Here is a 13,606-nt window from a genome sequence, read left to right as displayed (position 1 = left end):
CGTTACGGACAGTATTTAGCACAGCAATTGATAAAATTAATGACCTATTATATGAGTGTAGCCCATATTATGATGATGATGAATGTAACTTTCGACAATCACTTTCAGTAGCCACAGAGGCTGTACACACATTCTTCCTTGAATATAGAAATACAGTATTAAATAAATCAAACTTTTTATTTCATAGTTTTAGCTTAGATAAAGGTAATGATCTAATTAAGTTACGTAAGTAACTTTTCGGTCTTGAATAAAAACAAAATAGACTCATATAAAAGGTAGAACGCCTTGCGTGAATTTTCGTGATAATTAAACAGACTAATTATAGAAGTTATTGTATTGAAATAAAATTTAAAATCGATTATCTTAGAAAACCGTAATTTAACTTTTAATAGTAGTTCACAGCGATAGCTATCGCTCAATAGTACATCACTATCATATCGATAGTATATCGGTAGTATGACTAGTATATCACACGATATTTCTATCTTAAAGTTTGCCAACTTGTGAAATCTGTCAGTGTCAATTGTTAGTCCGAGATCCGACGAGTTGGATTTTCATTTGTGAAGTGCGGATTGCAAAATATTGGTTTAGTGGAAGCAAGTTAGAATAAATGAGAAAAGTTCAAAAGACTTAAGATAGTCGTAATTTTTTAGATAAAATAATCAAATATATATGAATGATGTAAACGGAGGTGTCTACGTTTTCCTTTGGCTCAGCGATCGATCGAATGGTTCAGTTAAAAAAAGTTTGAATTTGCAATTCTGCCGGTGGGTGCATTTTAATGAGAATAACAGCGAAGTAATGTGAAAATGTTTAATCACTTAAAACTGATTGCGATAGCGTGTCTGCTGGGTCATTTGCCGGCTTATTTAGCTCTGAAACCTCCGAACCCCGTTTATAACGCAACTTACAAATGGCCCACCGTAGCCGTTACCGTTCTCGTCCGCAACAAGGCACATACCCTGCCGTACTTCTTGTCCTGCCTGAATAATCTGGACTATCCAAAGGACCGGATGTTCATCTGGTGAGTAATTTAATCTTTCATTTTATTTGTCTTTATCATATTTAAATATGTATTGTTACTTTTAGGTTCGTTGTCTACTTGTAGCAAATATTTTCTTGTGTTTTATTTAATAGCATGTACTTATATTTCTATAAGTTGTGAATTTGATCTTCATCGCATGATGGCATACAGGATACCCCGATTGTCTGAGTGTTCATATCTATTTGCTTTTACCTACACTATATTGGTTATTCAACCAATAAACTTGGTTCTGGTATATCTTTACCCTAAAATAACAATCACTTAGAAGAAACAGGGTTCGTTAAGTTCCTTCGAAGGAAATCGTGAAATCTTACATACTGTCCGATCTCAATGTGTTGCCCAAAATATGATTAACGATAGATTATAAACAGTATAATCCAGTTATAACACAATCATACAATGGATTGTTTGTAATGACTCAATGGAAAAGTCTCGGCCCAATACTTACATTCTTACAGCCAAATACCTATGTAATATGTTGGTTATAAAAACCAATGTATCTATTAGAACAATGAATCCAAAGCCATCCTAGGGGTCCAAACCTCTAGAAAATATGGTGATTTATATGAATATGGATCAAAAAGGTAAAAATGGGTCCCTATTACTAAACCTCCGCTGCCTATCCTTTTTTCACAGGACTATATTTGAACCATATTGAATTAAAATTGGATTTTTTATTGTCTTGTTACTATATTAACAACAAATATTTAAAATAAAAAGCAAACATTAAAGGGGGACCCCCTTTGATGATAAGGGATTGAGGATAAGAGACCTTTTGGCATTTTGGCTTATCTATTCAACTGTAATAGGTTGATACTGTAAATTTTCTCAATGAATTTATTTCTATACTTGCTATAGAAGTAAACTTTGCTATAATAACTAGAATGAAATAGAAAATAAATGAAACATTGGTGGTATAGAACCCTCTGTGTGCGAGTTCGCTCACACTTGGCAAATAATGTATTAACAAGATTCATGGAAGAAAGATCTAATTTGCCATGGTATTAATTATGATTTTATCAAAGGCAACTAACTTCGGTGTGAATGAACACTGCAGAAGCCTATTGTTACTGCTGATATTGTTATACTAATATAGTAGTCCATCATTAAGTTAAGATTAAAACTACTGTACTAACCTGGTGTATTTTAAACATGGTTTAAAATATATGCCATCATACATATTTGTAGCGGATTGTTGCGAAGTAGTTTTAATCTTAACTTAATAGCATGGATTTCCGTAAAGTAACGCCTGATACAATTAAATAGTCCATCAGTATGACTAAAGCATTTGTAGTAGTTGTATGTAGCATGAGGTTAAATGTGATAAATAGAAACTTCCATACTCTTACACTCATTGGTATATTAGGGTGTGACAAAAGTAGGCACATAACAAATATGTACAGACAACTGAACAATGATCAGATATTTTCTCACATGAGGTATCTACTCAACAGGGAATTGAATTAGGAACCCTTCGCATATGCGGGCCAATGTGGTCTATGTTGCAAATGTGCAGTAACGATAAAGGATTGCATCCTGTCCTAAGCAGTGAGCTTAACAGGGAGGGCCGGAACGGATACATTTATCAATTGGCATGTTCTCAGTTGGGAATTAAATAAGAACCCTCTGTCTGACAGACCGGCATGTGGGCCAGTGTACAATATGGTAACAACTATAGATTGCTTGTCTTAGGAGTCAACCGACATGAATTTTTATGTTTTAATCATAAAATGTGATAGCCTAGTTGTTAAAAAAAACTCGATTGAGGGCTCCGAGGTTCAAATTTCAGGCATGCACCTATGATCTTTCAAAATAATGTACATATTAGAAATTAATGATCACATGCGTAAACGGTGAAGGAAAACATCATGAGGCAACCTGCACACCTGAAAGAATTATTAAAATTAAAAAAAAATCTCAACGGTTATATGAAGTCTACCAATACACACTTGGTTAGCTCAATGGACTATGGCCAAATTCTTCTCACTCTGAGAGGAAACCCCTGCCCAGCAGTGGGACAATAATGGGTTGATGATGAACCATAAAATAGTCTGTTATACAAAAATAACACATTCGAATAACAAACAGAGAAGTTTTATACCATGCGCATTAGTTTTAAATGTAGTTCAGTACTATGATACTATGACCTAAATAATCACTATAATATGAATATTATTTTTTACAATTTATTTAGCTTATCATAATATGAGAATGTCAGACTTGTTAAACGAGTGCAATGACCTTATTATCATGTGGCAAAGTTTAAGATGTGATCTTATTATTGCATAGAAAAAATTAGGACACTGATTGAAGCCAACTTTCAGTTTATTATTATATAAATTTTTGATCCTACTTCTGAGTAATATTTAAAAGAAGTGATAACTCTGGTCTTTCTGCCCGTGGAGTATATTTAAAATATCCGAAATATTAATATCTTTGTAAGAGGTCAAATCTCAAACCAACAAGTTAATATCTCGCGTCTGACCAAGAAGTAATGGTTATTTAATTTTATGTTCTTTTTCTTTTGCCTGTTTAAAATAACTTCGTAATCGGCTGAATTGTTTACGACAGAAATTAAAAAAATTAGAAAACTTTTAACCTATAACGTATTATAGGTATTTTAAACATACGTATTGCTATTGTGTACAAATTTAATCACGTTTGGTGATTAAGTTATGTCGAAAGTCGGGCGAAGATATAGATAATTAATATTTAAAATTAATTTGGATGTTTCTGTATTTGTCTTTGAGTTTCTCGTCCTGAAGAAAACAAATGAATAGTTATAAAAATGGTCTCTCTATAAATTATTTTGTTATCATTCAAAATCATCATGGACATCGAATAGTGACCTCAATCTGAGTGGAGATGCATAGCACCGACGCAGGACGGCCGATCGATACGTTTTAATTGGGTTAGGCCACCCCACCTGGCGAGGGGTGGATTTATCGGCAATGCGTCAATGTTCCACCCCTCCGGCATCTTTCAGCTATTGCGTCCCAAATTTTGAATAGTGTACTCTATTTTGTTATGGATATATGTGAATAAGAGCATAGTGTGATTGTGAATACGTAGATTACTTAGAGACTCTGATAGGTACGCGATATCTATTATCCTTTTAAGACTTCGTCATGTGACTTCGGAGACACTATCGCAATACCTATAGGCAATACTGTAATAATAATACTGTATAACAGCAATGTTAAACTGTTCTGATTCGAAGGGTGCCGTAAGGGAGACACATTTATACGAAACATTCCACTTAGTCCTCAGGGTTTTGGCAATGTACGTGTGGCCGACCTCAGTTAGGAAGGACACTAGTTTTATCTGGGGTTGATTTTTGAAATCCATAGCCTGCAGTTGTATGAACCAAGGCTAGTTATAAGATTTCGTTGGCGAGGATGAAGCACAGTAGTGACACTCCTTTTAAATAATTCGCATAAAACAAAGACGATACACGCTCATATTTGAAATGGGTTTGAAATTTTGAATGGATTTGAAAATGAGTTATAAAAATATTTAACAATAAGTAATACATTATAATGTCTATTTCGTTATTATAGGTTTGCTGCTTATTTAACTTTTAAAAGCATTGTGAAATATACCTAAAAACTTTATTAGACTAAATTAAATTTCTTACAATTGTCACTTAAAATAATGAATGGGTATAGATTATGCAACATTTTTAGGTTTTCGTACCCAATGGGTAAAAACGGAACCCTATCACTAGGCCGCCGTTGTCTGTCGGTCCTAATAATAGATAGACACTAGAAATCAAAAAGTGGCCGACGGCCGTTATAACATCAAATAGTACTAAAAAATCTCGGAGCAAATGGGAGTCGCTACAAGAAATCGTTATTGTTCGGCATCATTCGCTTTATGCATTAATTTTCACAATGCATTTACTTCTATAACAAATATTATTATAAGAACTAAAATACATATAACCGAACACAATACCTCATTTTCGAAGTCGGTTAAAAATAAATTTAAATTTTATGTAACGGAACCCTCCATGTGAGAGTTCCTCTCGCACTTGGCCAATTGTTTAAAATTATATCTTATATTATATAATATAAAATTCTCGTGTCACAATGTTAGTTACCGTACTCCTCTGAAACGGCTTTACCGATTTTCACCAAATTTTATATGCGTATTTAGTAGGTCTGAGAATCGGCCACTATTCTTCATACGCCTAAGTGATAAGGGTTGTTCACCCTTAATATTTTTTATTTATATGCCAACACAACGTTTGCCGGGTCAGCTAGTAGATACATAAATATCTTAGTCTATTTATAATTTTAAAATCTTTAGATGTTCTTAAAGAAACAAATTTCAAACATAAACCATTATTTCTCCAGGGTGTACAGTGACTACAATAATGACAACAGCATTGAGATATTGAGAGAATGGGAGAAGGTGTTCGGTCCTGACTACAATGGCGTGAACATAACAGCCGACACTACCACCGGGCCCCTGCACCCGGACGAGGACAGTCCATTGCACTGGAGTATGATGCACTACAACCACGTTATACAGTTAAGGGAAACCGCCCTGAATTTCGCCAGGAAGAAGTGGGCTGACTTTATGTTTGTAAGTATTTCATACCAGCATTTGTATGGGTACTTCTTATTTCTGCCCATAGATTAGTAAAGATTACTCACTCCTAACAAGAAAATGTACCAAAAACTGGGTACATTTAGGTACTGGTACACATAAAGTTGCGTAAAAAAGTTTTGCCACGTCTCCGTGCTAAAATGTCCCTAAAATATTTGAAATAATTATTTATTTATAATGTAAATTACGCAGTATTAGTTATTTATTCGTAAATTTTCTCTAAAAATGTTTTTATTTGTCAAGAATTCAAAAAAAGAACTTAGTAATAAGCCATTTGTGGCTTCATTCAATTTCAAGGCGGCGAAGTATCTTTACTAATCTATGTTTCTGCCGTATAACTGCAATGTGCCTTATAATGCTGGCGTGTTCGGGCTCGATGGATGTGGTAATTGACACGTATATGGCCGTTACAACTTACGTCTCTTATTAATAATCAATCTATCCAATTTTTATTTACCAAACATCGAAATTTGATAATGTCTAGTATGAAGAAATTGTCAATTACAGGCAAAATATTGAATAGATTTATTAATATTATTAATTGATGATGATATTAACTTATATTGATGGGCATTAGTCTTCAGTAGTAGCAACCCATCTACGGCCGACGACAAACTGGATATTAATTCTATCTGGAATTGATTGGTGTCGTCCAAGAGCAATGGCCACTTACCATCAGATGGACACCATGTCCGTTCGCTAGTCTATACTAATATTGTAAAGAGGAAAACTTTGTTTGTTTGTTTGATTGTAATGAATAGGCTCAAAAACTACTGGACCTATTTTAAAATTCTTTCACCATTCGAAAGCTGCATTATCCACGAGTAACATAGGCTATATTTTATATGAAATATATTTGATAAATAGATTTTGAGGCGGTACATAGTTTGCCGGGTCAGCTAGTCATATATGAAAATATATGAATGCTAGATACTATAATATTTGACACTGAATTATTTGTTTCAGATGATAGATGCGGATGCCTTTATAACGCACCCCAAGACTCTCAAAGCTCTTGTCCATAAGGACCTCACCATCGTTGCTCCGATGCTTGTGTCTGACTCACTTTACTCCAACTTTTGGTTTGTTGTTTTACATCTTAGTATAATAAACACATAATATTTTTCATTCATTTAAAGTATGTGGTATTTTAAATATGTATGAATGAACGGTTTCAAATGGTACGTATTGTCAGCTGCTTACTGTTAGCGAAAGTTATGCAGTTGTTGTTGTTGTATTGAAATTTTCACGCCGGAATGACAATACACCAATGTGCTATGTGTACTTTAATACGTCAGGCGAAGTATTATTTGTTAGAATCAGATCGGCCACTGACAATACGCTAATTACACATGTATGTAACGGAATCTTTGAACTCGGTTTTTACCCACTTTTAACGGTCCGATTAATTTAAAATTCTGAACAATTATCAAGAACCGATGACAATACACGATTTTAATAATTTTATCCCATTCCCCTCATCAAGATCGCCAGGAATCAGGATTAACGTTTATCCTTGTGCGATTTTAGAGTGATTTTTAGTTTTTAAATTATAATTATTTTGAAGTAATAAAATATTTTGTTTTATTCAGGTGCGGCATGACTGACCAATATTATTACCAGCGGACTGATGAATACAAGCCAATCGTATACCGAGAAGACAAGGGCTGTTTCAACGTGCCAATGGTGCACACAGCTGTTCTAGTATCATTACGACACAAGGATGCTGATCGGCTCACATATAACCACAAAAAAGTCCCATCATATGACGGACCACAAGATGATATCATAACATTTGCTGTTAACGCATTGAAAAATGGTACACTTCAGAAACTTATGTAATGTAATGCATGTTGTGTGTTATGCATGATTAACATACCTATAATATGTTAAGAATTATGAGATCCTTTAACGTAGTAAGTAAGTGTGTTTTAAGTTTTTAATCTATTCACATATTTTAAGATATGATGTTCACATTAAATTTTGTTTGCATGTTATTATAAAATATAAATAAATTACTGACTTGTATTACTTTAGTCATGTTATTTATATTTCTATTTTAAGGTATAAAGAATTTTATATGCAACGATTTCTTGTACGGGTTTTTGGTGACGCCGCTGGAGGAAACAGTTGATATTAAAGAGGACTTGGAACAGCTGAGGAATGTTAAGCTGGAAGCCCTCGGGCGCAATGTACAAATACCGTTAATGAAACACTTTGAGAGACGTGTCTCTTATCCGAAGAAGTCGAAGTATGGCGTGAGTGAGATATTCATGATTAACCTGGAAAGGCGGGAAATGCGACGGAATCTAATGGCAATGAGTTTTAAGGAGCTTGGCATGGACGTGACCCTGTTTACAGCTGTGGATGGCAGGTAATATCTCTATCCAACTCCGGTGGATATTATTATTATATGTTTTATGACATAGGAGCAGACAAGCATGCAGTCAGTTGAAGGTGGTAGAACCCTTTGTGGTTCGACTCCGGCGGCACCACCGCCACACCTATTTCTACCTAATAACAGCAGTGTTAAGCGCTACTGTGTTCCGGTTTGAATGGTGTGGTAAGGGAGACAGACTTTTCCGAGGCGTTCCAGCTTAGTCCTCAGCCGGCCCCAGGTAGGAATATCTAATCCTATCTGGGGTTGATTACAGATGTCCATGGGCGGCAGTAGCCACTTACCATCAGGTGGACTGCATGCTCGTCTGCTACTCTTATATTATAAAAAAAATAGTCCACCTGAGGGTAAGAGGTCACTGCCACCCATTGACATCTGTCATCTACCCCAGATAACATTAGATTCCTACGAAGACTTCAAGGACCAAGCTGGAATGCCTTAGCTATCCCTTACCACAACCTTCAAATCAGAACACAGCAGCGCTTAACACTGCTCTTATTAGGCATGAATAGGTGGGGTTGTGGTGTCGCAGGAGTCAAACCATAGAGGATTCTACCACTTTAAACCTTTCGAGCGCATGTATGTATGTCTCATTTTTCGGCATTCCTCATAGCCACCGCAGGCTTGATGGATTTTAACATATGAGGTGTTAATGAATTCATCTAAATTGTGGGAGAGACGTAGGCTATATTTTTAAGCACTCGGGGTTTTTTGTAACGATCTTGTTTTTAATAATGATTCTCTTGTCAATGTAGTTTTTTTTCTTTTTGCAGAGGCTTTCCTTCCCTTTAAGGATCAATGTAGTTTTCTTTTATTTGCAGAGACTTTCCTTCCCTTTAAGAATCAACAATCCCTTTTAAGGATTGTTTTAGAAAGTCCTCAAATATTAAGTGATGTTTATTTTTTATAATCGAATGATTTATAATATAATTCACTGAACATTTTATTTCAGAAACATCTCATTGGATAAGTTAGACAAACTCTCCATTACTCTCATGCCAAATTATGAAGATCCGTACTACAAGAGGTTAGTTGGTTTTCTATTTATCCTTGCCTTTCTTGCTATATCTTTTTTGGATCAGGGAGAACCTTAAAAAATAATCCGTGGTTGGGACAACGGGTTTGTGTCGGATTTAATATTTTACACCCATTAACCCACAGAGTTATCCTACAGAGTAGACCGTCAATGCAATACATTACTGTCTTACTGCTGGGCACGGGTCTCCTTAGAATAACTTCTCATTCTGGTCATACCAATACGCTGACCAAGTGCGTATTGGTAGACTTTATTTAGATAACTTTTTAAAGTCCTCTCAGGTATTCCACATAAATTTGAAAAAGTTGAGGTGCCTCAGTATTGAACCACGGAGCCCTATCTCTACTTGCTGACTTGGAGGACTCATTAACGCTTTAATAATTCCAGGCCAATGAAAGCAGGCGAAGTCGGGTGTTTCCTGAGTCACTACAGCATCTGGGAAATGGTACGTAAAACTAGATTAATGGTATAATTATATTTAGACTTTATTAGTTATTATATTAACCTGTTTTATGGCCCTTGTAACGGTCACGGCAACGGACTGACGCTCAATGGGTTTCGGGTGCGCTGGGCAAATATTTAAATGATGAATTTAGATATGTTTTGAGTCTGGTCGCTTGTGTCTCCTTCTTTGTGAGTGTGCATCCACATAGATAATCTTAGTGTGTTGCTGTGAATGTAAATAAATGTTTTTAATATTTTCAGATTGTTAAAAAACGCTACGCTGTAACGATGATTCTGGAAGATGATGTCCACTTCGTGCCGCATTTCCAGAGGAGGTTTAAACAGGTTCAAGAGGAGCTGAACAGCCTTGACTGGGATTTCATGTAAGTAATAATTCATTAAAATACGTAATGCGGTCGGAGAGCCCTCTTTAGGTAAAAAGGTCTAAATATGCATTATAAAGTTTAAATATTGAGACAGGATCATTAATTTATTAAAACAAAATATCACATGTTTAGTACAGAGGTTACACAATCGGTTTTTATACTCCCTATAACGATTTTTTATTACCACAAGTGGAATGAAGGAACTTCGTTTCAACAGTATTGTAAAGGTAAATCAAGTAGATGACCAATTTTTATCACACCCATTCTTACGTAATACTTTCCAAGTCGATAAAATTTTAATATTTTTATTTATTAAAAGTTAAGACCATTGTTGTGTAAGAGTTGGACATATTTAATGAAGAAACACGCACACATATATTATAATTCAACACTATGCTCTCGCAATTGTACTATGTCTCGTGTGGTAAAAATACGTGATATTTGACGAAACCCGCTCTCCCCAAAGTATTAAGATTCGATGAAATTTGGCTCGACTTCCTTCCCCCTAAATACCTCACGTAATAAACGGACGCCCCCTAATAGTCGTTTGTACCAGGTACATGGGCCGCAAGGTGCTACAGGACGAGGAGGAAGAATACGTAACAGAGCACATCACGAAGCCCCTATACTCGTACTGGACCCTCGGCTACCTGATCACGCTGCGCGGCGCACAGAAACTGATCGCCTCGAAACCCCTCACCAAGATGCTGCCCGTTGATGAGTACCTGCCCATCATGTTCAACCAACACCCCAAGTAAGTTATCGCCAAACTGCTAGACCGCTCTGAAGTTGTTCCGAGCAGGTGTAGTCATACAATTTGCTATGGCGACGCGATTCATTTCTATATTCAGAGCGGACTTGCAGTTTTACTTGCATAAGTTTATGATTGGATGTCACCAACAATTTCGTAGAACCCTTTGTGGTTCGACTCCGGCGGCACCACCGCCACACCTATTTCTGACTAATAACAGCAGTGTTAGGCGCTGCTGTGTTCCGGTTTGAAGGGTGTGGTAAGGGAGACAGACTTTTCCGAGGCGTTCCAGCTTAGTCCTCAGGGGTAGCGGCGCATCTGTGGCCGACCTCAGGTAGGTATATCTAATCCCCATGGACATCTGTAATCAACCTCAGATTGATCCAGTAGCGGCAGTAGCTACTTATCAGATGGACTGCATGCTCGTCTCCTACTCCTATATTATAAAAAAAAAAAACACCCCAAGTGAGTAGTTTAAGACCGGATTAGACACAACATTTTTTCAATTTTGATAGTGGTAGAATATTGAAAGTTAGGTTCGACTTTGACGGCACTACCATCACACCTATTTTTGCATGATAAGTAAAAAACAGTGTTAATCGCTGCTGTTTTCTTCGACTCGCACTAGGCCAATTATTATTTTATGTGTCTGTAAATGAACAGTTTGAATGTGTAAAGCGACGGACATCGTTAGAATAACACCGTTCTCTGCTCTGCTGAGCGCCACTATTACAGTCGGCTTTTATTGATGTCTTCATGTTTGTCTAGATAACATTAATTGTAATGAATATCATAATGCGGCCGTTAAAATACTGTATTATTACCGTTACCTTTTATTTTTGTATGGTGTATTTTGCGATGTGGATACAACGTACGTAACTTTATTAATACCGAAGGAAATTGTCTATAGCAGGAGTAGCCAAAGTATGGCCCGCGAACGGTTACAAGCTATTACATAATTTAATCAATCTCATAATTTGTCACGAAATATAAAAATATCAGACACAAGCTTCGTCGACATCAAACAAACTTAAATTTATATTATATTTTCGTTCTTTTTTAAGTACAGTAAGATTATAATAAACATCTGTTATTCTGTTATGTACTTATATATAGGTACTATCTTTTTTTTGGTCATGTACCTTAATTTCCTTTAAAAGATGAACTTTATTACAATCCTTGAATACTAATAAATATATTTCACAATAAATATTTTTATTACCAATATACGTATTATTTTTTAATATTAATAAAAAATCTAGGCTCCCTAGATTATTTTTAGTAATTTTGGCCCGCGTAGCAAATTCTTTGCTCATGCCTGTTCTACAGCATAATTTCTTTATTTGCAGCGACACTTGGAAATCGCTGTTCCCAAGGCGTAACTTGATCGCTTTTTCTGCGGCACCGCTTCTGATCAACCCGACGTTCTACACCGGCCAGGAGGGCTACATTAGCGACACAGAGGACTCTGACGTCATCGAGGTCTACAAAACGACGAACAAGCAGTTCGTCAGAACTGACTTTTGATGGAAGCGCGAACGCTTCTCCTAGTATCAACCCACACATGTTTTCAAATTGCCAAGGTTATATGTACTGTGGATGCCATACTACATATTTATGTTTGAATTGGTAATGATGCTGTTGAACGAACTGTATGGTTTGGTGTAATGGGATGTTGCGGGTTGCGGGATTGAGATTATGCTGTTGTATGAATATTTTCGCAGATCCGAAATATAGATTCAGAAGTGAGTATAGACTACGATCTTTTCGAGCGTGTCCATATAATGTTATTTTCTCACGAATGCCTAATTTGAAAGCAAAGTCAAAACTGTGCGAAATGGCGTTGCAATAAGCGTCAAGCGTCAAGTGTATTGTTTCGTTTCGTGAATGTGTGATACATTGGAACACCTCGACGATTTATTAACTAGTAAATGTTGTAGTCTATGCTCACCCTGAGGTATGTCTGCTTAACAGCATAATCGACGTGGGTGAAGTGTTTGTTTATTAAGACAGGCTATGATTGTGTGGACTGATTTGCATGCCTTGGCTCTTTGGGAATATAAAAAAATCATGTTGACATGAGACTTTTTAGTGTCAAGATAATATTATTCATATAAATCATGTTTATGGTACTAGGTACACGTGTTTCCTAAAGTGAAATATAATAATAATAATATATAATAGTTTTGCTGTAATTTGTGCTAATACAAGCAGGTATTATGTGACTATTTGTGGACCTACAATTATGATAAACTTATGATAATTTGTGTATTAATGGGTCTAATTAGCTCTTGTCATAATGTAATCATAATAATTTAGAAGATATGCCATATAATCAAACTAAAATTGTTATAAGTAGAAGTTGTATGACTATGAAAATAATTAGTTTAGCGATATTGTAAGCCATGATTTGATATTTGCGTTGCCATATTTACTAATCATTCCTGTATCGTTTTCTATTTTATACTTGTACAATATTTTATTTTTATACTTAAGGAGAATTTAATTCTACCTCACTTTTATTTCTCGTTATTCAAATATTTCTAATATAAATTGTCTAATTTATATAAATGTATACCTTATTCTACTCTACGACTCCAAATATTTTTGAGATAGATTTTTAAGATAATATTACTGATAATAAATAATGCATTTAAAATAATATATAAATGTTTAGTTAATAAGTATATTATTAGTAGATGGGAATTATTCGTATTTTTTGGTACTCTAGTACCTGTGTCGTTATAATTATACGTGCCATAGATATTTCTGTGTTCCTTATTATCAAAGAATAAAATTTTTCGAATATTTACATATGTTTTTATTTTATAGTTGACCTGAAAAATGTAAGACTACTCATAATATAAATAGTATTTCAAATAACAATGCTATTTACGAGGGTATGCAAAATATTTATCACATTAATCTTTAG

General features: G+C 35.3%; 1 protein-coding gene across 1 annotated transcript; it reads left to right on the top strand.

Moving 5' to 3' along the window:
• Positions 1-505: 505 nt before the first annotated feature.
• On the top strand, positions 506-12,921 carry Cap-d3 (chromosome associated protein D3). Its single transcript, XM_073074626.1, has 10 exons — positions 506-1,024; positions 5,404-5,635; positions 6,626-6,741; positions 7,252-7,478; positions 7,724-8,033; positions 9,010-9,084; positions 9,481-9,538; positions 9,799-9,920; positions 10,480-10,677; positions 12,024-12,921. The coding sequence occupies exons 1-10, from the start codon at positions 810-812 to the stop codon at positions 12,199-12,201; spliced, it is 1,731 nt and encodes a 576-aa protein (XP_072930727.1). The 5' UTR covers positions 506-809; the 3' UTR covers positions 12,202-12,921.
• The last annotated feature ends 685 nt before the right edge of the window (positions 12,922-13,606 follow it).

This window comes from Epargyreus clarus, unplaced genomic scaffold (genome assembly GCF_041222505.1).
Source record: "Epargyreus clarus isolate Ecla_fem2 unplaced genomic scaffold, WU_Ecla_fem_2.2 ptg000007l, whole genome shotgun sequence".
Classification (NCBI taxonomy): domain Eukaryota; kingdom Metazoa; phylum Arthropoda; class Insecta; order Lepidoptera; family Hesperiidae; genus Epargyreus; species Epargyreus clarus.
Note: the sequence above shows the minus strand (reverse complement) of the source record. Positions and strands in the feature narration are given on the sequence as shown.

Coding starts and splice junctions, on each gene's coding strand:
- Cap-d3 (XM_073074626.1), top strand. CDS start 810: ATGTTTAATCACTTAAAACTGATTGCGATAGCGTGTCTGCTGGGTCAT. Junction 8,034..9,009: donor TTTACAGCTGTGGATGGCAG/GTAATATCTCTA, acceptor ATTTTATTTCAG/AAACATCTCATTGGATAAGT. Junction 9,085..9,480: donor GAAGATCCGTACTACAAGAG/GTTAGTTGGTTT, acceptor TAATAATTCCAG/GCCAATGAAAGCAGGCGAAG.